Source organism: Wasmannia auropunctata, unplaced genomic scaffold (genome assembly GCF_000956235.1).
Source record: "Wasmannia auropunctata unplaced genomic scaffold, wasmannia.A_1.0 LD336043.1, whole genome shotgun sequence".
Lineage (NCBI taxonomy): Eukaryota > Metazoa > Arthropoda > Insecta > Hymenoptera > Formicidae > Wasmannia > Wasmannia auropunctata.
In genome coordinates, this window is record NW_012026847.1 from 1,111,673 (window position 1) to 1,138,262 (window position 26,590).

General features: G+C 37.9%; 4 protein-coding genes across 9 annotated transcripts in view; 2 read left to right on the forward strand and 2 right to left on the reverse strand.

The window, feature by feature from the left end:
- The first annotated feature begins 250 nt into the window (after positions 1–250).
- On the forward strand, positions 251–4,159 carry LOC105451846 (tRNA (cytosine(34)-C(5))-methyltransferase). Its single transcript, XM_011692540.1, has 10 exons — positions 251–440; positions 632–1,199; positions 1,271–1,433; positions 1,514–1,621; positions 2,043–2,230; positions 2,345–2,489; positions 2,569–2,892; positions 3,002–3,369; positions 3,456–3,623; positions 3,742–4,159. Exons 1-10 carry the CDS (start codon positions 375–377, stop codon positions 3,846–3,848), a joined length of 2,205 nt encoding a protein of 734 aa, XP_011690842.1. The 5' UTR covers positions 251–374; the 3' UTR covers positions 3,849–4,159.
- Positions 4,020–11,281, reverse strand: LOC105451845 (centrosomal protein of 104 kDa). Of its 5 annotated transcripts, none has more exons than XM_011692535.1 (15): positions 10,983–11,281; positions 9,482–9,646; positions 8,448–8,659; positions 7,863–8,261; positions 7,573–7,768; positions 7,305–7,455; positions 7,098–7,224; positions 6,800–7,026; positions 6,439–6,708; positions 6,022–6,253; positions 5,765–5,946; positions 5,511–5,656; positions 5,264–5,365; positions 5,058–5,183; positions 4,020–4,875 (listed from the first exon to the last, which is right to left on the reverse strand). In XM_011692535.1, the coding sequence occupies exons 1-15, from the start codon at positions 11,020–11,022 to the stop codon at positions 4,805–4,807; spliced, it is 2,646 nt and encodes an 881-aa protein (XP_011690837.1). In that variant the 5' UTR covers positions 11,023–11,281; the 3' UTR covers positions 4,020–4,804. The 5 variants fall into 5 exon arrangements, with proteins under 5 accessions (XP_011690837.1, XP_011690838.1, XP_011690840.1 ...); XM_011692536.1 differs by having other exon boundaries at positions 6,022–6,235; positions 7,558–7,768; XM_011692538.1 differs by having other exon boundaries at positions 4,020–4,841; positions 7,558–7,768.
- Positions 11,282–12,561: 1,280 nt separating this feature from the next.
- Positions 12,562–14,026, reverse strand: LOC105451847 (probable dolichol-phosphate mannosyltransferase). Its single transcript, XM_011692541.1, has 4 exons — positions 13,807–14,026; positions 13,472–13,682; positions 13,206–13,396; positions 12,562–13,104 (listed from the first exon to the last, which is right to left on the reverse strand). Exons 1-4 carry the CDS (start codon positions 13,944–13,946, stop codon positions 12,885–12,887), a joined length of 762 nt encoding a protein of 253 aa, XP_011690843.1. The 5' UTR covers positions 13,947–14,026; the 3' UTR covers positions 12,562–12,884.
- Positions 14,027–15,742: 1,716 nt separating this feature from the next.
- The window catches only part of LOC105451848 (Down syndrome cell adhesion molecule-like protein Dscam2), a 30,856-nt gene continuing 20,008 nt past the window's right edge, over positions 15,743–26,590 (forward strand). Inside the window, exons 1-5 of one of the 2 annotated variants that reach the window (XM_011692542.1) lie at positions 15,743–15,860; positions 18,180–18,323; positions 24,114–24,295; positions 24,740–24,878; positions 26,070–26,231. In XM_011692542.1, the coding sequence (XP_011690844.1) occupies positions 18,221–18,323; positions 24,114–24,295; positions 24,740–24,878; positions 26,070–26,231 (586 nt within the window). In that variant the 5' untranslated portion in view covers positions 15,743–15,860; positions 18,180–18,220. The remainder of the gene's footprint in view (positions 15,861–18,179; positions 18,324–24,113; positions 24,296–24,739; positions 24,879–26,069; positions 26,232–26,590) is intronic. The other variant, XM_011692543.1, reaches the window with a different exon arrangement.

Here is a 26,590-nt window from a genome sequence, read left to right on the forward strand (position 1 = left end):
TTCCCAAGTATTCGCGTAAAATGGTTGAAATGTGTGAGTTAATAGAATGAAATGTTGTGACTATCCTCGCGGTTCCAAAAGCTGAAAAACATGTAACTCAGCTCGCTTTAGACTAATTAAATTTTCATAGTAATAAATCCACTCGAATTTACCGCTCTACTTCAATATCCGGGTGCGGCCATATTGGTCAACCGTCTTAGATGAAACCCCCACCACCGATATGCTCTCTCCAGTCCTCCATGATCTTATAAGTCTATGGGCATTGGGCATAGCATTTGTGAATCATTGTAAATTGTCACGTGTAGTTTAAGCTAGTCATATTGTGCGAGGTTGTTAGTGCTAATTAACCAAAAGCACATACTTTTAACGGAGAAATGGGTAAAGGCCGAAAAAATAAGCCGAAAAAGAACTTCGCTGAAAAAAGGCGTGAGAAGCTGAAGGTATATGGTTATTCTAATATTGAAAATATGTTATATTGAGAGGTTATATATGATTTACGTGTGAGAGAGTAACATGCATAGGTTTTACACATTTGTGTCTTTTTAAAACAAGTTTAATTTTTTTTTATTTGATTTATATTATAATACTCGATGGTGCGAATTTGATAAGTGCGTGTAATTGATAATTGTAGAAAAAGGACGAATGGGATAATACTCCTCATAGAAGCTATGCGGATATTATCCGGGAGAACAAGGATTTCGAGGATTATTACAAGACGCAGAGAATCGTGCCGGAAGATAAATGGGACGCGTTTATCAGCACTATAAGGACCAATCTGCCAGTTGCTTTCCGTATCACCGGTTCGAAGGTCGAAGCTAAGGCCCTGTTGAAAATAATCAAAAGTGATTTCTTCAAAGAGATTTTGAATGCAAACTCGAAGGATGATAAGGGGGACGCTGACGGTTCGTCGAAAACTATACTACACAGTTTACCTTTTTATCCGGAGGAGCTAGCTTGGCAGTTGCAATTAACTAGGAAAGACATACGACGATCTGAGGCGTACTTTAGGCTGCACAACTTCCTCATTGCTGAAACTAACAACGGCAGCATCAGCAGGCAGGAGGTAGTCAGTATGGTGCCTCCTTTGGTCCTGGATGTAAAACCGTCGCACAAGGTTCTCGATATGTGCGCGGCACCAGGATCGAAAACAGCGCAACTTATAGAGATGATACACGCTGATGAGGGAACTGATCCTCCAGGTAATTAATACTAAAGCTATACACTACGAAATCAGCACAATGCAAATATTAATATTTCAATTCTGCTGTAGAGGGTTTTGTAATAGCTAATGACGTCGACAACATTCGGTGCTACATGCTCGTACACCAAGCTAAGAGACTGAATAGCCCGAACATTCTCATTACAAACCATGACTCGTCAATTATGCCAAACTTCGTGATTACAAAACCAGATGGTACAAAAGATACATTAAAGTAGGAATCCAATCTTTATAATATTTTAATAATCATCTTTATATCGAGCATTTGCATATAAGTTTTTTTTTTTTTTACAGATTTGATAGAATACTTGCAGACGTCCCATGCAGTGGTGACGGTACTATGCGAAAGAATCCAGATATATGGTGCAAATGGAGTCCTGCTAACGGCAGCAATCTCCACGGGTATAAATTATTAATAAACATAAGAAGAGAATATTAGACTCTGATATAATAAATACAAATGGTAAAATAAATGCCTTTAAGAGTCGACGCAGTTCTTGTGGCGCGTAAGTGATCCTTTATTGTAGTATGCAGTAGGCGTTAACATGGAGACTGTCCACAAGTTTTCTCCTTCCTTCGTTTTTACTGTCATTGACTTTTTCAAATCAATTTGACACATCAGTTTTCTGATTAATTTATCAAGAATGAAGGAGCAGGTCAAATATAGAATTTACATTGCGGCGATTTGTTAAGACATATATGAAGAGAACTCAATCCAAGAGTCGGCTCTTAAAGGCATTTATTTTACCATTTGTATTTAATATAATAAAATTACAAAATTATATGTCATATAAATAATAATGTAGAAAATATTTTGGCTTAGAATTCAGTACAGGATAGCAAAACGTGGCTTAGAATTGCTAGCAATTGGAGGGAGGATGGTATACTCCACGTGTTCGCTAAATCCCATTGAAAATGAAGCAGTGCTTCACAGGCTTCTTTGCGAGACTGGAGACTCAGTACAGTTAATTGACTGTAGAGATTTAGTGCCAGGATTAGTGTGTGATCCTGGTTAGTTTAGACAGCAATACGTAAAATATGTGTAAAGTGCATTCATAAAGATATTTGTGAATCTTTCAAATCTTTATGTTATACATATGATAGTATTATATATTTTGCAATTAGGTGTTACGCGCTGGAAGCCGGCATCTAAAAATTTACAATATTACGACAACTGGGACGACGTTCCAGAACAGTGGCAGACGCAAGTACGGCCGAAAATGTTTCCTCCAGATGCAAACGAAGCTACTAAGTTTCACCTCGAACGTTGGTGGGTATCAAATAAATTAATAGATAAAAATATGTTATTTCTGTAGATTACATGTTCACCAATTTTTAATATCTTGTAGTATGAGAATATTACCACATCATCAAGACACCGGAGGTTTCTTCGTGGCCGTGCTGGAGAAAGTAAAATCCCTACCATGGGAAAATGACACTAGTGCATTAAATCAAACTGCGCAGGATGCAGATGGTAATGAAAACAAGGATAAGCACGTACTCGGGGAAGAAGTTTCGCAAGGCACAATGCTTTCAGAAAGTGGAAAACGAACATTGGAAGAAGAAAAGAAATCGCGGGAATCGCAAAAGAAGCGGAGGAGGATAGTCGGTTACAGAGAAGATCCATTTGTCTTCTTTAAGGACCAAACAGAAGACGTATGGCAGTCTATAAAGTGAGTTTCAACAGTTTTTTTTTCTCTTCTTTCGCTGTTTAATATAATTGTTTTTTTCACATCGTTTATATGTATCGTTTATATATATCGTTTATATGTATGTTTTCAGAGATTTTTATGGTATATCTGATGATTTAGATCCACGTTGCCTGTTAGTAAGGTGTCACGAGGGAAAAAAGAAAAATATTTATTTCACGTCGCCGGCAATCCGTGATATAGTGGTATCTAATGAGAATAAAGTAAAGATGATCAACACTGGTGTTAAAACGTTTGTGCGATGCGACAATAAAAATATGAACTGCGCCTTCAGACTCGCTCAAGAAGGGATGCACAGTATCAGTCGTTACATAAATGGTCACAGAAAGATTCAAGTCTCGAAAGAAGATTTAATAATGCTTTTACAAAATGATAATCCACACACGCCACCTGAAATAGTGAAATTAAGCCCAAACACTCAAGAATGTCTCAAAGAATTCGGTAAATATAATTGTATATAATTGCTTTTTTTTATACTTTCTTAACACGATGATTCATAAATTTTTGAAAAATATATTCAATTTAAGCGATTGGAAGTTGTATATTGTTATACAAAGAAGAGGAGACTGACAATCTAAATCGCCTAAATCTTCAGCTGGTAGGATGGAGAGGAGTAATGTCTCTTAGGGCATATGTGCCTATTTGCGACGCAATTCATTATTTACGGCTTTTAGGAGCGGATTGCTCTAAATTTGGTATGTTGCTTGTAATAATAGTGTTTGTAATAATAATTGTAAATTTGGTATGTTGCTTGTAATAATAATGTTATGCTATCGTGGAAGAATATATATTGTTTACATTGTAATTCTACAGAGAAAAATAAATTCGAGGAAAATCGCGCAGCCGCATTAGCCGAGGACGTCAACAACGATGATGTTAAAACTGAATTGGAAACTAAAGAAATTAAAACTGAAGATTAATGAAAAAGAGTTGCAACAAGGAACAGGGGACTAGCAGACAGAGGAAGTCGATGCAGAGATATCAACTGAAACAATTGAATTGCTCATTATGACGTAATTAAGACTTTTCAACTTTTCTAATTTCTTACATATATGATATAAATTAAGATATTTAAATTGCATTTTTTTTTAAATTTTATTTGAATATTTTAATCCGATCTGATAAGAATCGAGTATATTGATACTGAAAAATGTGTAAATTATGTTATAAACGGACTTAAAAAAAAAAGATGATTTTATAGGATAAAAACTTCGACGATGGAATGATAAAATGGTTATTTTTACTGTCCATTTTCTATGAAATAGCTGCTTTACGAAATTACATGCGTTATCTAACGTTATTTGAGCGGCGGTAAAGAGCTTCTCATTTCCTAACGCCTTGGACGCATCTCGCCATAATGTAGTATAAATTTTTATTATAAATATGGCCGGATGCACGGAATCGTTAATCCTGAAACGACAGATGTTTCTGCAACATCTGCTATCACTGCCTTTAATAATTGATGCATTCCCTGTATATGTCCTCGCGGATATCATGCAACAACGATAAGAATGAAACAACTATTAACAATTCCTAATATCTCTCGTCTTAGCCATGATCAGAGGTCATGATTCTCCCACACGATTCCGCAAACTAGCTTAATTAATAAGCGCGCGCCTAAATATTTAAATATCTTTTAAATATCAGGATTCCCAACTTACAATTAAAAATCCGCTCAATATGAATCTCTATTAATAAAGGACGGGTTTTGCTAGAAAAAAATCATTTAAATGTAGGTACAAACATGAAAAACGCTGGACAGCTCATATATAAATATATATAACATATCATAAACTATAAAATAAATAAAATCAAAATCTCCTTCTCCCTAAGATTTGTCGAATTCCTCCGTTGGCTCCGAAGTTGTTGCCTGATGCTAGTAATCCCTACCCGTCGGTGATGTTAATTTGCCGCTGAGATTTTGCGAGTTAGACGGCGATTTCGAACCTAGAAGCGTATAGAAATTTCGAATTTCGCTAAAGTGTGAAAACAGAGTTTATTCTGCTATTGTAGAGCTCTCCTGTACTCTTATAAAAACAAGCCTTACAAAGGATTCTTTCTCGATTTGTAAATAGTTATAAATAGTTTAAATAATTTTTTTATCAAGTCGGGAATATATCACGACTTACAACTTTTCCCGATTTTGCTTCGTGGATTATTTACACACGGATGTTCCCCCATGAGGTGTTCCCTCCACTTGTTTTGATTGACCAAAGCCGAACAAAGCGGACAGCGTTCATATCCCTCTATAGGTTCTAAAACAAAAATCAAGTTTTAAAAATTTCCACCTCACTCGATCCGTAGCTCTTATCATATCGAAACAGTAAAATAATACTTGTGCATTTCTTGTCTTGTCTGTGAGTCTCGAACGCATTATCATGCACCGCCTGTTTACACGTATCGCATTTTACGTAATTACTTCTCATGTCGCATTCATCTGTAAAAAAAAAATGATCGAATCTAATACATAATTTCGATAGATGCCAGTTATTAATATTTATCACGCTTTTTAAGTGTCTATTATGGAAATATTTTCGAATATTAGATACAATTTAAACGTATTTAAACTCTCATGTACTTACTCAATAAATGCAGGCTCAGATAAGAAATTTCTACTACTTGCTTACATGCTTCGCATTTCGTTAACATGGGACAAGTTCTCCAATAATGTATGTTCAGACCTTCTTCGGAGTACACTTGACCCTTAGACAGGCAAAATATGCACATTCTGCAAAATACACACAAACAAAGTAAACATTAAGAAATGATTCTCTATGAGAAGAATGATTTCTCATCAAGAATGATCCTAAATGAATTTAATTTTCACTGTACGTACTTATCTCCCTTATGGTCGGTACTGTTTTCGGACGGAGACGTGATACTCGTTGAACTTCCGGTACTCACCACCGGGCTCGATCTCGACGGTGATTTGGTTAAATTAGTTACATGATTTTCCGTAGATCTAGTTCGCGTAGGCGTCGTCGTTGCTTTTTGGGTGGACTCGGTTTCCTTTTTCCTCTGTAATTATTCGCGCATGTAAAACAAATGAAAATTCCATTTTACGTATTGCAGGTATAAATATGTGTTGAGTACCTGAAGATCGATCAAGTCGAATTCATGAAAGAGCTGGCGATACAGCAGATTCCGTCGCGTTATGTCGTCGTCGGGCGGCAGTTGCTTCCGCACCAATCTGGGATTGACCTTGTACACCAACACGAGAATCCTCTCGGAGACCTTTCGCACTGCCTCAGCCGGATGGTGCAGACCGGAAGAACCTAATTCGGATAACGTCCGACAAGTCAGCCCGCTACAACAGTTACAATACCTTATCAGAGTAATTGCGTTTTAATAACATAGGGTTGAGCTTGAGGAAGGACCCCTGCGGATCGATTAGACGGAAGTCAGAAGGACTGCGTTTCGACGGCAGAGGCCCAGTATTCCTCAAAACATTATGGTAAACATTCCTCATGCAAGCTCGAGCTTCTCCTGAGGATATCGTATCAGAATCACCTTTGTTTCTCCGTGGAGATACCGTGGCTGAGTATCAGTTGCTCCACCATCTCCAGCCTGCTCAGCGCGAGCCTCTGATGCGTGCTGCTGTTGACGGGTCTGGTCAGGTGCACCGGTATTAAATGCAACTCCCGCACGCATTTGCAGTCCGCCATGCTGAGGATTGTGTGCACTGCCATATTGTGTATCCTCGGGGTGGTGTCGCCGGACTTCGTCAGAAGTTCCGGCAACAAACGTTCGACGCTTCTGGCAATCTCGGTCGAAGACACTCTAAATCAATTATTAAATCGTAAGCAACTGAACTTCAGCTATAAGGCTATAGAAACAGTATATTTATACACATCCGATGCGAAAGGTTTACCTGTCCACGGCGAACTCGGCGAAGAAGATTCGGATAAGCTGGGCGGCTAAACTGTATACGCTGAAGACTTTGTCTCTGAGAGCTCTGTGCAGCAGCAGAATCGCCGCCCTGGCTGTCTTATTCGGAGAATGTTTCGAGACCGCCGTGTCGAACTTCTTCAATTCCTCTTTCAATTGCATCAGCCCCTCCTCCTTGTCCGTGAATTGCTTCGAGTAGAACTTTTCCACCTGTGTATGCGTTTATCGTCATCACTTATTCTATAGCCGAGCATTATAGGAAGCAACTTTGTTCGAGTTACCATTTCCATTCCGAAGACCGCTATAGGTAACGCGGCTTGTTTCTTCTCCCTGTCATTGAGTTTCGAGGTAACTTTCGTCTCTGCGCCGTCCAGGTGGCACTCTCTCGTAAACTCGTTTGTGTGCGAACTAAACATGAATATCGACGAAAGTTTATCGCGCCGTTTCGATGCCATACTTACAATGTTTTCAACGTTGTACTGCCTTACTGTCTTAGAGCGGGGATGGTCCTCTCCTCGTAGGCTTCGTAACTCGACCGAAGGGCTGGACCCGCTGATTTAGTTTTCCGCCTGGGAAGGGATCCGGCCTTGTTGCAGCTTTGCTTCTCAAGGACACCGTTCGTAGGGCTATCGGTTACCTCTGGGGAGTAAAAGAAACATTTAACATTACGTAAATATCTAAAAATTCAAAAGCTCTAAATCAGATTTAAAAAAAAAATAGTAGAACGTGATATTTTTATACTTCGATAGATTATACCGGGACTGTTAGTCTTCTGACGCAATGGCGACACGGGCGGTTGATGTGCGGGACCATTTGGTGACACGGCACCATCGCGATTAGGAACGACCAGCCTCGGGGGAGATGTCACGTCGTCGGGCAACGCCGCCGTGTTCGAATTGTCGGCTGTCTGCTCCTTGTCCTCCGCGGTCGACAGATTATTCTTTTCCACAGGCTGCGTCATTGTTTTAATCGCCTTAATTACTATCATTGCCGACGTGCTAGCGAGAGGTTCCGAGGAAGTTTGCGAACTCTACGAAATTACTCACCCCGTTGATCTCGAGTAGATTGTATATCTCCAACGACTGATAGACCTGCTGTCTGTACTGCTGAGCCTGAGCCTTTTTAGCCTTGGCCTTATCGTAATCTTCCAAGGCGATGGCATACTTCTTCTCCAGCTCGTACTTGCCCAGACGCTCGCCCGCTTTTCTCAGATTCTCCATAGCCACTTTCAATTTCGAAGCGTACTCGAATCTCTCCTCTTCCACCGCCAGCAACTTCTTCACCTCCATTTGCCTTATGATTTTGGCCACTTCCCGATCGACGTACATTTCGAACGCCAGATCGTCGTAAGGCGAGATGTAATGCGGATTGTACGGAGCGTCCCCCTGTCCGGTTATTTCCTGGCCGTAAGGCTCGCCAAGTATATTTATGGCTATAAGGCCAACCTGATAAAAAATGATTTTTATAGTTTTGTCTAAAAAATTCAGCAAATTTATCTCTATAATAATTTAATCTCATTTTAAATTTATTTTATTAAACCTTATTATTTTATTTTATTCAAACACTTTATTAAATTATGTATTTATATATATATTTTTTTTATTTAACCGATTATCAGTGACTCGGCGTACCTGACAGTAGGTGTTGTGCGCATTACTGTGCGGTTTGTGTAGCCTGAGCTTCAGCGACAGTGCTTCCGTTTCCGGAAGAGCCACGCTTTTCAGCTCCCTGCTCTTGTAAAGGGTCGATGCGTTGTCGGACAGTGTGATGTAACCCAGGTAACTGAACTCCGTCGAAGCGGATGCATTTTCCTCCCTCGACGTCCAGATCTCCAGCTTCTCAGCTACAATCAAAATAGATGTAACGGTTTACAGTCTTCTCAGAAATTACATCGATAGTATACATCGAAAGAAGTATATATTTGTCCGTAAATTTATATTGAAAACACGATTCTCTTGCCGCCCGGTACATTTTCATTTCCGGCGGTGTAGTCGGAAAATGAAGAAGAGAAGACGACATAGCCCCAGGAAATCACGGTAGACTCGTTAATTTGATTTCTGTTGTCAGCAAATTGCTTTTCAGCCGTTTTAACGGACAGAAACGTCGTTTTAACGGACAATAATGCCTTTAATCGCATTGGAATAAAACTTATTTTTTATCGTTCTTTTATCATAATTTCAGCATTATATATTTATAATACTAAATAATGCTGAATTAAAATGGTTTAGAATCTGTATTTGCTATTTTGTATTTTAAGCCTTAACTTAGAAGTAAATTAATAAATAATATTTCTGCAGAAATAAATTAAATTTTTAATATATATAACTTTTTAATGTATAACTTAAAATATATTATTTTTAACCATTTTTTAATTTTATCTCTGAAATAAAATTTTTTTCAAATCACTTTTCAAAATCATTGATGTAACACTTATAATTTGTCTATCATCAATTGCCGCATATTTTTAAAAAGATAAATTTTATAATAATTCGAATAATTTAAATACGAAAATATTATACAAAGGACTCTTGATGTAAAAAATATAAAAATATTATAATTAGCAAGAGTGATGGTGATGCGCAGTTTATATATAATTATTTAATTAAAAATGAAAATTTCATTCAAAATATTCGATCTAATTTAGCTTTTGGAAATTCGAACTTACGTATGAGGTACTGATGAGCCAAGACTTGTATTCTTGTAAGCTTCGTGGGCCCATGAAGACGTAGAATCAGTTCCTGAGGATATGTGCAATTTTTTGCACTCTGCCAACCTCTTACTGTCGGCCCGTGAACGTTAAGCTCTAACGACGAGTGCCTATCCTCCTCGCCTTGAACATACATTTCAGAATCTGAATAAATCCCAAGGCATAGTCCTTCTACTACGAAGAGAGCGATAAAATTATCCTAGAGCATTTTTTCAGTCTATTTTTATTATAATTTTAATAAATAAATGTATTTTGTACATTATTCGATGCATTGAATGATAAAAAAAATTATTTTCTAAAATGCAAATGACAAAACCGCTCTAGCATAATTTTATTATCTTTCTTGATAGTACTTGCTTAAGTCGTAAGAGTTAACTGAAATTAATATAATAATACTTTAAATAGACCTGCAAGTTTTCCATCAATCGAAAGCCAAATGTCGAGCGAGCATGCTCGAAGGAAGTTCTTACTATACGTTACTTAATTATTGACGCACATGGTTGCATGTGGTGCAGGATATTGCTACTTAGAGCTTAGATATTTTCTCAAACGTTTCTTCGTACATTTTCATTCACGTTTACAGTATTTATACAATTCCGCGCGCGCTTCTGCAAGGAGAACCGGTACTCTCGACGCCACTATTTAGATTTTCAAAATTAAACCAATTCTTTAAATTTTTAAAATAAGTCTTACGAGGCGGGGAAGCTTTTTGGAGCAATGTAACGCTGTCACGCGATACCGCGCGGTTTCACATATGTAGAACCATGTATTTCACGGAATGTGTACACGTCGTTCCGAGTCGTGCCACCCTACACTCTTACAAATTCATAACGTCGTCAATGCATTTTTAAAAGCAATTTCGTGGCTACCGTATAGATTATTACTCGCGTCAATCATGCAGACACGTGCTGAGTAACATGCCTCGTCACGAGCTGAGAAAACCGCAGACTCGTCTCGCGGCAGAAATCAATGTAGGTATCCGAAAATGCGATAGGAGCGTTAAAAGACGGCGATTCTGGCGAGATCCTGGCAGATCATCGCGGCAGAAATAATTAGAAAGCCGAAAGCCATGCGGATCTGAGCCGCAAGGGATGAATTTCAGGGCGCAACGAGGAGAAAAATTTAAGACATTTTTTATTACATTTATTCATGTAGATTAAACTAGTTAAATCGTAATAAATTAGCTTTAATTAATCTTTGCGAGAACATTCACAAATCACCAATTGCATTATCTTTGCTAATCGCGACACCCTGTATCTAGGAACCACTGCATCTAGAATTTAGAACACTAAAGTCGAACGTCACTATTTAATATATAGAACTATCCGCCCTAAGTCTGCCATTTAAATGCAAAATTTAGATCTTCGTAATATCCTTCCCTTCTCGAGCCCTTCTCCGGTCGGCGCTCGAGGTTAGCACGCGCTTTTTACTCCACAATTCTAGGCCTGGCCGCTCTTACTCGTGGCATAGACGACGTTGAATCCGACTTTCCTGGGCATGTCGCGGGGGTGCTGATCGTCGGGTAACGGCAACCGATGGAGCGAACGGCGTGATAAAAACGACTGAAATGTTGTACCACGAGGCGCACGGACGAACGAACGGGGAGGAACGGAGGGAACACGTCAAAATCTAAAAGGCACAGCCATCTGCAAGCTCGATAAAGGGGGAGCTTGCAAGTTTCACCCCGGCGCGCAGGCCACCCCACTTTCGCGCATCCGGCCGCGGCGAAGCTTGCGACAGAACTGGCTTCTCGTGCTGGCGAACCGCCGTCTCCTCTAACGGGTTGAGGGATTTTCCTGCAGCGAAAAGGCATGCGTATATTCGCGATTGCATGCGACGCGGCTTTGCACACGCCGCTGCATACGCGACGCAGATATCGCGCGGGGAGGCGCGTTGCACGAAGTTGCCATGGAGTCGATGGAGATTTCCGCGTAATCGTCGAACAACCGCGGAAGGAAGGGGTGAATCGGAAGCTTAATGCGAATTTATTTTCCCTCGACCGTGAAAGATAAAGGATTGATCTCACGACAATTGAATCGGTTCTCACATATCTTTCTATTCTTACCGATTTATTTTAATCCTCACGAGGAGCAACTCGGATTTCGACATATATAAATTATTTCTTTTTCACGGCCATCCCTAAAAATATATTTCTCACTTAAAATTGCTGATTGAAATTATATAATCTTTTTCAATTTTATACTTGGTATTTTAGTTATGTTATCAAGTCTTATGTATTACGATCTCAAAATTTTGAACATCTCAGTTTTTGATTTTGATTTCGAAAAAAATAATTTGATCTAACAGAAATAAATTTCTTTTGGGTGCTTTTATGTGAAAACACACAGGAGTTTGTTTGTGAAGTAATTTATTCTTTATATTTAGTAAAACTGCGATCTTTTTCAGTTAAATATAACGTAAATTAACCAAAGAAGGTTGCGGTAATATTTGAGAATCCTTGAGAAATTAGTTTCAAAGGATACACCGCGTTTGTTTACCACATAAATGCCGATATTCTACTGATGTAGTCGGCTCGCGTCTTGCATTCTAGTCGAGTCTGCTCGAGTCGAAATATAGACTGTAATTTTGTAATGGATCAATAAATGGAGGCTGCGTGACGTCAGAGGGTGCGGCGAGGGTGGACGAGCCCACACGAACAGCGCGGTATACGCATGCTCCTCTACATCGTTCACGGCCACGTGTAAACGCACGTGTTATTTTGAAATAACTTCGGATTATTTTCACGTGAAAACATTTACGTTACGAAATAAAAATATCGCGTGAAGATATTCGTGTAATAGAAATGCCTAACATATCGCAATCGGTCTGTATAATTATTTCGGTCATTCAATCGAACGATGTTTGCGACGGGAGCAATAATATTTCGTGTTTGAATTGGAAAATGTAATTAGCATATAAAACATATAAAAAGTAATGTTTTAATAATTTATTTTAAAATGTTTATATATATATATATAACCTTTTTTAACATGTGTTTATATATATATGTATATATATGTATACCCAGTAAACAAAAATAATTTGAAATGAATTGAAAATTGCAATTCATTTTATTTTATTCAAGTTGGCGCTTTAGAATTCGGAGATGCATTCATGTCCCTATTATATTCTATTTTTGGAATCAAATAAATTGAAATACGAAATGAGTTATTCATGTTGAATTCGGATGCATTATATTATTTTTTGATTCATATAAATTTGAAAAATCAGTAATCAGATAATCATTTAGATAATACAAAACTTGGAATATGTTTGACAAGGAAGTTTCACGCTTCCTGTTACTGTCTAAATGCTTCGACCTGGAAGGATCGTGATTTTTTCTTATCCTAGATATTTTCAATTACGTGGTAGCAAAAAGATATAGAAGGCCCTTTACAAACTGAAAAATCTCTGAACCACCCAATTTAGATTGGCCGTAGACCCTGTCGACAAATGTAATTGGCACTTCCCCTATTGTATAATTAAATTGCCTAGCCCTGACTATCATTTCCATTTGGAATACATATCCCTTGGATACACAGGATTGTATCAGCTTTTCCAATACATCCTTTTTGTAAAGCCTGAAATTATAAAATTACATGTGTTAAAAAAAAAAAACACACATTGAAATCTGTAAATATATTTTGTAAGAACAGAAATACGTCTGTAAAAAGTTCATCACCTAAAACTACCGGTCAAGTCGCTTGCACCGGGCCTCAACAGAATCTGAGTTAGAAAATTTGCACCTCTACTGACTAACTTCCTTTTGAAATCCCAGCCGTAAACACCGCCGCCTTGGGCGTACCTCGTACCACTGATTACATCCAGATTGAGATACCGTTGTAACTCAGCCATTTTTGGAATAAATTTGGGCTGAAAAATAAAGGATTCTTACGGAAACGCCTATCATTATCGCTTCTCCAAATTGCTCATCAATGTAATACATACGTGATGAGATAAATCGGCGTCCATGATAACGATAAAGTTCCCGGTTGCGTATTTAATTCCGTGCATGTAAGCAGTTCCCAATCCCAGCTTCTTCTCTCTCGGCTTTAAGACTATTTTGTCGTCGCCATAGACACGTTGCAGTTGCTTAGCCATGTCCAGGGTCCCATCTGGTGAACCATCGTCTATCACAATAATTTCGTAGGCAAGCTCGCTGTAGTGTAAATTATGACTCTTGTCAGCTATACACAGCTTAGGTTTGTACATTTTTATTTTATTTCATTAGTTCAACACAAATCCTGACCGGTTCTAGGTTATGCAGAACTGTCTATAGTTACCTCTCCTCCATATATTTCACGATAAGCCATATTATTATCGGTAGATTCTCCACTTCGTTGTAAGTGGGAAGTAAAATCGAGTATTTGTCATTCTTGCACAACTCCTTCAAACTCTTCTTTATCTCTTCTTTATTTACCATTTTGATGCAGCCGTTTACAAAGAACCCGACGTGTCATCAGAACTGCGGGAAACAGGAATCTTCAACTCGACGATTGGTAAAACTGTCAGAAATGTCAAAAGCAGATGTGCACGATCGCAGCGACATCGCTGACGTTTAAAGCCGCGATCTTTAAACCAAGAAATTATACATTTAACAATTAAAGAGAGTATCATATTGTATATAATTCTTCAAACAATTTGAGGAAGAAAGAGAAAGAAAGTGATTTAAAATTATAATATTAAAATTATAAAAACGGTAACATGCTAATCAAGTAAAAATATTTTTAAATAATTTTAATTAATTGATTATGTTAAAATAAAAGCACTATTAGTCTAATACATCTTTATATTATGTGAATATAAGTATAAGTCTTTATATTTGTTGAATAAATATAACATAAATATAACGTAAAATGTAAAATATTTATATAACAGCAAAATATTTATTCTATCCTTCATCGGTCAAAGTGATGAAAAGTCCTAGTTAAACACTTATATAATTATGATGATTTGATGTTTACACATAATTAAATATTATAATTATGATGATTTGATGTTTACACATAATTAAATATAATTTATGTATAAACATCAAAGCAAGGAGATAATTATTAAGAGAACAGGTTTTTCTTAGGAATTAATAAAATCATTTACATGAAAAATTATAATATTCAATTTGTAAAGTGTCTCTGTTATACTTGTATTATGTATTTTTAACATAAATTAATTTTTTATTTCTATTTATATTAGTATCTTTTCATATATTATATGTATTAATATAAATATGAATTTCTCTACTAGAATTTTACAAATTATATCTGTGTAAAATTATCACCGCTTTATCGAAGTTATCGACAGCCACTTGAAATATCTTTAATAGAGATAAATAAGATAAACAAATAGAGGAGCGTTTCTTATACTTCATACAAATTACATTTTCGCAAATTTTGCTATAATTGCTTGCGGTATATTCTATTGATTAAATTTATCGCATTCTCCCACTGGCCTGCACGTATTATTGCTGTCTATGATCGCCGATAATCGCTTATCGTCGCAACGAGCATTCCGCAAATATTCACGAAGATGCATTCGCGCGCGCACATACATTCACACATATACAAATTTCATATATATTTGGTCCATTGGCCGTTTCCGCCGCGTGCGACAAAGGCTAACCAATAGTGCCGGTCGAATAGTTTTAGCACCCCGGACAAAACATTTGGCGAGTTTTAATTAATTCTCGTTTGATTTATTTCATTAGGTGTAGTTAAAATAAATAGTAAAGATTAATAAATTATACATCACGTAGTACATATATATAAAATGCATAGTAAAACTTACAATTAGTAAAGTAATATATATATGTCAATTTTTTAATTGTATATCAATTTTATTGCAAACAATAAAAAAGAAAATTATTGGAGTGTGTAAAATATATCTGTTATATTCTTGATTTTTATAAATATTTTATGAATTGTATCCACTGTGTAGACGTTTATAAATTTTACATTCATTCTCGATCATATAATAAATGCAGGTTACATTAAAAATTCTTATATTATTATGAAAAAAAATTTGAAATTAAATGCACGTCTCGATATTTTCCTGTATATCTCTTCATGTTTATTTCGAGGGTTTAAATTTTCCGGACGGCCCTGCCGGCGATGCACCCCTCATCCCGCGGAGCAGCGTGAGTGTTCACGCCGACGACCCCCACCGCTGACTTCACCGCTGCCGACCTCGAGATAGCCGAGGAACAGCCGCCGCTCCGAAGCAAACGACGCCGCACTCGACGATCGGTCGTTCGCGGATCCGGAGTGCTCGTTCGTCCGCTCCGACTTGGTCGGCGTGCATTTGTGTCCCTGTGAATTCACACACGACATCAGCGTCGTCGGTACGTGAGAGACCGAGATCGCGTTCTTTTCATCCCCCCGAGAAGACGACGATCCTCGCGACGAGAAGATTGAGGGAGGGGGGGACGAAAACGAGTGTCGGCCGATTTTGCGAAATTGCTCGTGGGTGATTGTGCGTATGTTTATGCGTGTATGTGCGTGCGAGTGCGTGCATGCCTGTGTGTGCGATGTGGAACGGGATCGACAGTGATCGTGCCTGTGTGACGCGCGCCGATTTTTGTGGGCGATTTAAAATGCGCCAACGACCCTCTCTCTCTCTCTCTCTCTCTCTCTCTCTCCACCAGCGGAAGCTGAGAATTCGGCAAGACGCGATCGCCGACGGTCGCCGAACCTCGATGAAGCCCTCGAGAGACGATCGATCGGGAAATTAATTTTTACGCCGATCGATTTGCGAGACGAGCGAACCGCGACTGAGAGATCTAGGGCAACGATGCCGTTCGCGTCTTTGTGCTAATCGTTCTCTCAAACTTGAAAGGTCCAGCACGACCGATCTCTGCGCGGATCCTTTTTTTTTTTTCCTTCATCGGTTGCTCCGTTTCTCATATGGTCGTGATATGCTTCGTGCTCTTTTTGCCGTAGACTTTTTGTCACGACGCGCCGGAATTCTCTCGCGGCGGCTGCCGACTCTCTTCCTCACGACGTTCGCGACTTTTTTTCGCGCGGGGAAGATCAGCCGTTCGTTCACCAGCGCGAGCGAGTTTACGACTCGTACTTCTCTCACGGTCGCAAGATATCGTTTTCCCCCCCATGGCAAATAAACGGCGCGAAGCTTCGTCGCTTCTGGATCTTCAGTTATCCGCCGTAATAATTCCTTCCCGCGGTTCGTTGGCATGCAGCCGAGTTACATGATGTAACGACGGTGACGTATAAAATGCGGGCGTCACATCTCGAGTCGATGCGACTTTCGCGAGAGAAGCGCATCGTCGTGTATCGGATTAAAGAATAATTTCGGTCCGCGCGATAGGTCCGTTGCGGGGGCGAGGGGGGGAAGGCGTGAGAAATTCAGCGGGGGTCCACGGACACCATCGCGGCCGGCTGGCTAGTCCCGAGTTCCGGATGGCAGCATGGCGCGCACCGTTGCGAGGGGTAGATTGAACCGCTCCGCACCCTGCGATCAATAAACTCGCCCCGAGAGGGAGCAGCCCCGTGACGAGCCGTTCAACTCCGCCACATTTTGTCTCCCTCCTCCCCTCCGCGTCTCTTCATCCCCTCCCGCGGGTTCGCTTCCTCCCCGCCGTCGCCACCCCTCGACGACTCACCCGCTGTTCTTCAACCGTAACCCTTGCTATCAGCGATTCAGCACGTGCACTTCCACTCCGTTCCGCAACGAGATAGCGCTCTAGCGTTCTGCGGATTATCGCGGACCAACGGATGCCAAAGAGACTTTCCATGCCTTTCAGAATTTTTCTCGTGACTTTAATCGCCAGTTCTTGCTGGGAGTTGTTGTTAGGAGAGACTAGAGGTTGTAGGAGATATTCCTCTCATGTCGTGGAACGCTATTTTTTTTTCAAAATTTACGGACAGTTCATACGCACAATAGTGTATTCGTGTTGACGATTAATTTAAAAAATTAAATCTTCTGAGTGTTAAAATTATAACGTTTCAATTTCTCGAATTCCTCCCCAAAGCTTTTAGAATGAAGAGTCAGTTTATTTATACGCTAACCTTTCAATTTTTTCAATAACTTCAAATCTTTATTTTCACGTTACATGATTGATAATAAGAGAGGTCTAGAGCTTTAAAACAGATGCAAATTTGACATTAGTTTCTGTCACAATATTAAGAAATCATTTTATTATAATACTTGTACAGGATAACTTTTACATGGGAAAGTTGCTGAAACTAAATAGCTATTACTTAATCAAAGCTGATTAATATATCAGATACGCGTCTATTACGGTGTCTATTATTGTGACCGGTTAATCGGGGTTCACGAGGTGTCAATCTTGTCGTCTAATCTAATCATATTTATTAGTTCCACCAGCAGAGAACGATTAATTTCATTTGCCTATCACGCGAGTTTCTTTAATGCATGCTAAACTGTCACACACGTTGAAAGTGATTGTACTTTCGACGCTTCAGCCGACCAATCGGCCTTGAACTAAGCGAGAGTTCTTTCGTGTTTACCTGTCGAATTCATAAACCCTCAACTTATAATAAAATACTTAAATATGTCTCCTAAAAAAGATGCGTTTTCTCGGTTTAATAATTACTGGAAATATCATCGAGGTGGACCCGTCGGCGATCGTCCTACAATCGGCGTGCGTATCGTTCAATCGGTGTATTTTATGTGAAATCAGGTGAAAATCAGTGCACACTTGGAGGAGGAGTTGCAATAAGGATGTGGCGAGATCCTCCAGGCGGAGGGTTTAAGAAACCCATCCACGTCGTCGGCGTCGTCGCTATGCTGCTGCTGCTAGCTGCTACCCTGGCATTGACAACGGGTGAGTCAACTTCGTACGAAAAGATCTCATTCACATCGCGTTTCTCGAGGCATGACTCGACGATAATTACGGAGAAACATTGACGCATGAGGGTCATGCGATATGCGTAAAAAATCGAAAAAACGTTTACAGAAGAAGGACACGCCACGACTCTTATACGTAAAATGGAAAAATTACTGCAGACAAAAATACTACAGCAAAACGCAATTATAATAATATAGGATAAAGGCAGATTTCAAGGTAATGATATAATTTGATATCAAAACGATATTCTGACGTGTGATAATTGGAGAAATTATAAAAGAAGAATTACATTCAGAAACATTGATTGATTGAGAGATCAAAGACAAACTGAATTTTCGTTAAAAGCTAAAAAGTTTTTGTTTGTTTGTCTTAAAGTTGTGCGATTTCTAATAATCTTGTTATTGCACGTATTGCATTACATGTTGCAACGAGATTTCTGATGTTTTCCAACATTATTCGTAATATCTCCTACATAAATTGCAAATCTGATACACATTATATGAATACATTATTGTAACTTCTTGCAAAATATGTGCATCCTTGTTTATCAAATTACTAAGTTCATCAGCTGACGCAGCGTTCTGTTCTTCGGTACACGTGCTTCAAATATGATACTCGACGTTAGATATAATCTTTGGATATTTCTATACCTCCAGTAACATATTAAAACAAGATTAATATAAGGCTCCAATTAATTCTTATCAAGAACAAAATCATGAAAATTAAAAAACTGATTTCCATAGTTATATTAACATACATTTAAATCTAAAAAATGTAGAAGTACATATAGGATATTTCTATAGGAATTGTTATTCTATAAGTATTCTAAGTATATAGGATTTTCTTTAATATAATATACATAAAGGCTAACAATGAAAAGCATTCCAATAATAATCACACGGAAAGAACGATTTTGTTGAAAAATCTAAAAATTTTACTAAAAACAGATCTAAAAATAATTTTTTGTTGAATCATCAAAATAATTTGATGGAATGTTAAAACTGATAAGCATTGCTATAAAACGTTTTGATATTCTAGCAATCATTTTGACTTTTACACAAAATTATTTTGATTATTGAACAAAAATTATTTTCAGATCTGGATTTAGCAAAATTGTTCTTTCCTTGCAAGAATTACCGCGCGATTTTCAAAAATCCAACCTACGATTTTGCTTCCATTGTGAATCGTATAACGGTCCATGCTGTTGCTTCTTTTTTGGCCATAATCTCGTGTCCGCGTTTTGAACCGAACAGACGGTTAGTTGGGATCGTGAAAGGTCCGGAGGTATAGGTACGAGCGGATCTCGAAGTGCAGCTGTCGGAGGAGAGACTCAGATGAAGGGAACGAAGAGATCGGGAGGAAGAGGAACAGCTGCTGTTCCCAGAATGCAGGCTCATATCATGCTCCGAGGAGAACTGCACTCGCGGATGCGCGCCACCAGGTGAATCCGCCTATTATGCGGAACCTGCATTAGTTCATCAGTAGAATTTCATTTGTTATAAATAGTGAGCATCAAATTGGAATATTCCACGGAACTTCTAACTGATCTTTAAGTTTGACGTAATAATTAAGAAGACATATTATATATACGAATTTCCTCAATAATTACGATAAATTAAAGCGAGAGAGAGAGAGAGAGAGAGAGAGAGAAAGAGAGAAAGAGAGAAAGAGAGAGAATGGAGTTTATAAAATAATTCAATTTTATCGAAAATTTGCGAAATCGAATGTACATGAGACATTTTCAATACAATTGCGAGACAAACGATGCTAGTTATACATGCACGTCGATATTATAAATGTCAAACACGTGGATGACAAATTATATTATTGCATATCCGTAATCAAATTGTAATTTAACGATATATATTTTATTGAATTTAATTTGGAAGCATTGGAAACGATTTGTGAAACTAAACTAATTGTATTGTTCACACTGCGAGCTTAAAGTAACATTATTTTGGTATCTAACAGGAAGTAACAGAAATAGACGCAGTTATAGAAGCCGTATACGACCTGAAAGAACGAGAGGTTTAAGAATTTCTACGAACTTCCTTCACCTACGCGTAAAAGTATATCCACCCTCGCGACTATTTAATGTGCGTTAATAAACTATGATTTAAGAGTATAAAGTCTAATAATAATTTTACAGAATCTGACTGTTAAAATTTGAGAGTTCTTGAAAAAACGACTAAAAATATCTTAGAATTAATTAAATTAGTACGTGAGAATCAAGTTAAATTATTTCATCTTTTATTTAACTAAATAACAATAAAATAATTAAATAAAACTCTTATCACAAAAAACGTATGACTCTTTGCGAAGCGTAGCAGTTTTAAAATAAAAATATATCTCATCAGATTTCAACACAGAGGTGTTTGAAATTTTTAATATTAAAATTTAATTCTTGATTAACGAAAAGTCGAAGCGAAGGTTCCATCGAAAGATCGAACCGCTTATTGTTAGTCAAATCGGTTTTTCGACACCATCAACTTTATAGTTTCGATATATTTCTCATTGTTACGCACGTCACGGCGTCTTGCGTTTACATACGCGCGCATACACACGCACGCGCGCGCGCGCGCGCGCGAGCGAGCAGATGCACACACACGTGAGTCACGTGTGCGGCGACACGCGTGCGCGTGTGTGCACGCTGGAAATATATTCGATGCGGCGTGTCCGGACGTTTCGAAGCTATCGCTATATATAGATTACAGAGCGGTTCTCGACCGGGAAGAATCTCGTCTTTCATCGCGGGATGCGTGAGAGTTTAATCTAAGAAAAAAAAGGATTTTACGTGCCACTTCTGCGATCGATATATCCACTCGTGCAACATACCGCACCACATCCTCCGCCACACGTTGCACAGCCGCGCGCGGCGCGCGGCAGTGGTACACCCTGGGCCATTGTTGCCACCGCGTGCACGTGCCGCGGAACATATAAACAACGTATAACCCTCGGACGTAAATACACAATCACCATTGAAATCGCCGTACGCAGTTAATCATTGTGATACCCTTACGTTAGTTTAATCCTCTTAACCCTTTCGGTAACCTGCATGACGCCATTGTAGCTGTCAACTGTGCGGAACGATTTAAGCGAAAGAAAGAGAGACAGGGAGAAGAAAGAGAAGATATCGGTGATGAAGCTTAAAGAAAGGGAAGAAAAGGAAGACAAAGATAGATTATACACCCGTAAACTCGCAAGAGAGAAAAAAAGTAAAAAGTTGACGTTTCTTATTATCCACTTCAATTTCAATGTAATTTCATTCGCGGAAAGTTTTCTGCTACCGCATCGATACGCGAGTGAAATGGATCGCGAGGAAAGCCGTGGGAGGACCAGAATAAGGATAAGCGCTAATAAAACTGCAGTTGCGCGAGTCGAGAGGCACACGAAGGCGCAGAAGGCGCACATCCGCACAAAAATTCGGAACACCTGTCCTTTATACCTGTATATGTATCCTGCGCCTGCTCGCTCCAACGGCGCGCACGCTTCGCCAACCGGTTCTTCGTAACTTGATTTTATACTGCACTGTGTTTGTACACGCTCTCGCTTCGCCGCGATCGTCGTCGTAGGTGAATCAGTAGGTGGCTACTACGTGTGAGGAAAAGTGTGTAGCACGGTAGACTCCTGCATAAACTTTGGACGGCCCCCTTGCAGCAATTGTTTGGATCGCTATACAATGCGCATTTTAAATTTATGCCGCTGTAAAAAAGAATTGCGGTTTCACAGAAGAATAAATAAAAATCTCGAAATAGATCTTCTCTGTTGTCGAGCCCCAAGTTGTAAAATTATAATCAGTTATGTGCACAATCGCTTGGTACATCGTATATTAAAAAAAAATCGTCCGGAAACTGTTTTTGATTTATAATATTTCAAAGAGGATGATTCTTTATAGCCTTTTATGAAATATGGAATGCGCTATATTTATGTATTTATAATAAATTTTCAGTCAACGGTACACGTGTAAGTTGCCATCGATGGAAATAGCTTGTCGCTACCGATTTGGTACCGATATAGACGAAGAGCGCACGCTCTCGACGGAAAAGGAATCACGCATTGCCGTCTCCCTTATGGTCACGTGACGTTGATCGCATATTATTCAATAACAGACCCCGACAACCTGTTGTTTGCTGCAATTGGCAACGTGCCAATTGAATGTGGGTGTCGCGTATCCTGGTTGAAACGAATGATAAGCGAAACCCGAAGACACGAGACAAAGGTCTCGTCGCATTGGTCTCGTGGCACTTTAAATTAATTGGCTTCGTGCTAATGTTCCCACAAGCTAGTTAAGTGTCCCTTATACATTTCGTTCTGTCCGCGAAACATTCCTCTTTCGTAGCAAAAACTCCGCTGCAGTTATCGTACAAAAATAAGTATAGCTCAGTTATTATTGTTTACAAAGATATCGCTTGAAGACTGAAGTCGTGGCATGTCGTTTACAGTTTCAAAAAAAAAAGATTTGGAAAAAATTAACTACTTGCACTGCAAATCCAAGTGTGTATGTTTAAATTTTTACACATTTTATGTGTTTTACACATAAAAATTAATTAAATGCATATTTTTTACACTCTTACACATATTATTGTAAAATTAAGCGTGTAAAAATATGCATTTAACTGTGTAAAACACAGATAAAATGTGTAAAAATATAACACGCGTATAAATGCGTAAAAAGTGACTACAGATTTACACACTTGGATTTGGAGTGTGTCTTGTAAATAGTATATTATTTTATAATAAACTAAATTTCAGAATCAAAATTAACAACATTTCTTACGTTAGAATATATAAAATACACTATTTTATAATAAAATAGTATATTTATAATATACTATTTTAATATTATAAAATAGTATATTTATAATATACTATTTTAATATTATAAAATATTATAAAAGTGTATTTTAATATTATTTAAAATTTAATATTATAAAAGTGTATTTTAAAATAATGTTAAGAATATACATGGTCCCAAAAGTAATGAAGACTATTTTTGGCATCCCAATCAGAATGGTCGAAGTGTGAATTCATTGGGCCTTTGATGCGGGATGTCAGGTATAAGTACAGTCTGATCCTTCTCAGTTGCCACCGAGCCTTTCTGGCAGTTGATACCGTCAGTAAAGTACGTTATATTTTTTATGTCTTGTCACGGTCGAAAATTTAGCAGTCTCAAGCAGCGATCAAATTCGGCGTGAAACTGAGAAAATCTGTTTCCGAAACGTTGGAGATGTTAAGAACAGCTCATTGAAATGCTGCTTTGTCTTCAGAATTAGATCGCGTAACGCTGCTACTACAAAGTCTGTGCTGAATTTTCCCGTGACAATTAAGACACAAAAATTACAACGTACTTTGCTAATGATATCAATTGCTAGAAAGGCTCGGAGGAACTAAGAAGAGTCAGATGGTATACCCGACGTCCCGCATCAAAGACCCTGTCCAATGGATCCACTCCCCGACAATTCTGATTAGGCCCCCAAAAATAGTCTCATTACTTTTAGAACAGACGATATATAAAATACACTATTTTATAATATTAAAATAGTATATTATTTTATATACTATTTTATATATAATAGTATATTATTTTATATACTATTTTATATATAATATGCTATTTTAATATTATAAAATAGTGTATTTTATATATTCTAAGGAATGTTGTTAATTTTGATACTGAAATTTAGTTTCAAAATTCACTTTCAAAATAAACTGTACCAATATAAGCGCTCGTGCATGATCATGGAAACTTTTGCATTCTGTTTGCAGTTGTCGCGGCTGAAGATGCATCTATGGGACCGGTGTTTGTCAAGGAACCCCCAAACCGGATTGATTTCTCAAACGGAACTGGAGCCGTCGTTGAATGCCAGGCAAGAGGAAACCCACAACCGGATATCATCTGGGTCCGCTCTGATGGAACTGCTGTAGGAGACGTTCCCGGCTTGAGACAGGTATTGTGTCACAAGTTTTTATCTGTTCCCTTTATTAAAATTTTACAATTAAATAAGAATCGAAATGATATCAAGAGAGATTCACGATTGATTCTATCAAACTGCTTTAAAATAGATGCGCGCGTAGCCCGTTAAACTTTCTATTCTATTAAACGTCATTAAAACGAATTTTTAATAAAAAGAACAGGATTGAAAATAAGTTTCATTAATTCTTCCATGCGTAGGACGATGAACTATTCATCTAAATAACCGTCAATTATCAGTCATTTCAATATCAAATACCGATCTGTAATATGTGAATGGAATTATTAAACGCCCATGTATGCCATCCCACACATTCATTCACGCGATCGTGAAGGACGCTTTAATTATTTCCAAGCTTGCTGCGTGCGTTATTACGTACTAATTTAGTTACTACATTCTACGGTTATTGGCCCTTCGCAGGTTCTGCCAAACGGAAATTTGGTGTTCCCTCCTTTCCGCGCCGAAGATTACCGTCAGGAAGTTCACGCTCAGGTCTACAGCTGTTTGGCACGTTCCCCTGCAGGCTCAGTACACAGCCGTGATGTCAACGTGAGAGCCGGTAAGTGTCAATCTTTACATTTAGCCATTAAGCATTTATCGTTTAGCCATCTATAGTACCTTATACAGGATGTTTCAGAAATAAAGAGTACCTTTAAATTTAATCTTAAATTAATTCGAATTTAAAATTGATTTTTGTCACAAATTTAATTGTCTATTTAATATTAAAATAAATGTGTGTGCCATTTATTAATATTGTAAAGAAGTAAGTGTAAAAACAGTTTGACTTTTTAACTTTAATTATTTCAGTTCGATTAAAAAAATGTTAAAATTAAGGTCGACAGTTTTGGGAACATTCTGTATAATGAAATAAAAACTGTTTTTACTTATTAAACATTAAAACTTTTTAATTAAGAAATCTTAATTAATTTTGTGAGTAAATGTAATACTTTTAAAGTTAAAATTATATTTTTAGATAGAATATAAGATGGCTAAACATTAGAAAATTTAAAGAATCTTCTTTCCAGCTGGCTAAAAAGCACGCGATTTTGTGCTCTATTTCTTCTACATTTTATTCGACGTTTTTCCTTTGGAAAAACTCCAACACGGTAAAAGACATCGGTGTCAATCGGATGGCAATAGTAGTCCGAGATATTGCTCTTTTACATACTTTGCAATCTCTGCCGCCGCCGTTTATGCGAACTTTTACATTCGATTCGTTCTCCAATCTCAATCTGCTCTCAAGTAATCAGGAAATTACTATTTACATCGATGTAATCCTATTTTTACATGATGTCATCGTACCATTGCATTTTAGCAAAACTGAATGCATTTCTGAATCACACAGTGATGTCATTAAAACTGACGTCACTGCGCTTTATCGACCGCAGCACAGTTTCCAATTGCAGCCTTATCTCTTACCGGTTAAATATAACCAGATTTTTAAAAATCTGTAAAGAATAGTTATATTTAAAAATTTACATATTAAAAAAAAATCGTTACACAAATATGTAATAATACTTGATTGAAAATTATTATTGATTATTAAAAATATTATATAATTTAGAAGTTAGAAATTTTAGAAATAATGATTAATTTTGTATAACATTATTATATTAATTGTAGAAAATTAATTTTGAAGAATTTGCATTCACAAAAAAAGAATATTTGTAAAATTCTTGGAGCTGTTGAGGCTGGAGCAAAATAATTTCTGACGCATTGTGAACGTTATTTTGTGTGCACGAAATTATAGTGGTGGCGCAGTATTACGACACCGACGTCAATAAAGAATACGCGATCCGTGGGAACAGTGCCATTTTGAAGTGTGTCGTTCCTTCTTTCGTCGCCGATTTCGTCAAAGTCCTATCCTGGCACACGGATCAGGGAGAGGAATTCGTGCCCGGCGATGATTTTGGTACAAACAGAATCAGGATTTGATCAGTGGACTAACCGATTTCTCCTTACCTCCTTGCGAGCAGAAAATTTCGTCGTCGCATCTTTGACGTGCAATGATCCATATCGATTCATAAATTTGAAAACCGTATATTTTATAATTATTCAGAAGGTCTAAAGTTTCATAAAAATAAAATTTGCATTTGTGACTTAGCCGTTACGTATAGAAAAAAAAAATTTTAAAAGATAGATACATTTAATTTTCCTGTTAGATTTTCCATTCTGAGTCTCGCCGAAATTTTACCGACGCAATTTCCGAATTCAGTTATGTCCCCTCGCACAGAGACAATTAAGAAATAATGTCGTTAATGCCCGGTCATA

Coding starts and splice junctions, on each gene's coding strand:
- LOC105451846 (XM_011692540.1), top strand. CDS start 375: ATGGGTAAAGGCCGAAAAAATAAGCCGAAAAAGAACTTCGCTGAAAAA. Junction 1,434..1,513: donor GGTACAAAAGATACATTAAA/GTAGGAATCCAA, acceptor TTTTTTTTACAG/ATTTGATAGAATACTTGCAG. Junction 2,231..2,344: donor AGGATTAGTGTGTGATCCTG/GTTAGTTTAGAC, acceptor TTTTGCAATTAG/GTGTTACGCGCTGGAAGCCG.
- LOC105451845 (XM_011692534.1), bottom strand. CDS start 11,022: ATGCCCAGGAAAGTCGGATTCAACGTCGTCTATGCCACGA. Junction 6,254..6,438: donor ATCTCCACGGAGAAACAAAG/GTGATTCTGATA, acceptor TACTCTGATAAG/GTATTGTAACTGTTGTAGCG. Junction 4,876..5,057: donor AAGCAAAATCGGGAAAAGTT/GTAAGTCGTGAT, acceptor ATACGCTTCTAG/GTTCGAAATCGCCGTCTAAC.
- LOC105451847 (XM_011692541.1), bottom strand. CDS start 13,946: ATGGTAAATAAAGAAGAGATAAAGAAGAGTTTGAAGGAGTTGTGCAAG. Junction 13,397..13,471: donor ACGCCGATTTATCTCATCAC/GTATGTATTACA, acceptor TTTATTTTTCAG/CCCAAATTTATTCCAAAAAT. Junction 13,105..13,205: donor GACTTGACCGGTAGTTTTAG/GTGATGAACTTT, acceptor TTATAATTTCAG/GCTTTACAAAAAGGATGTAT.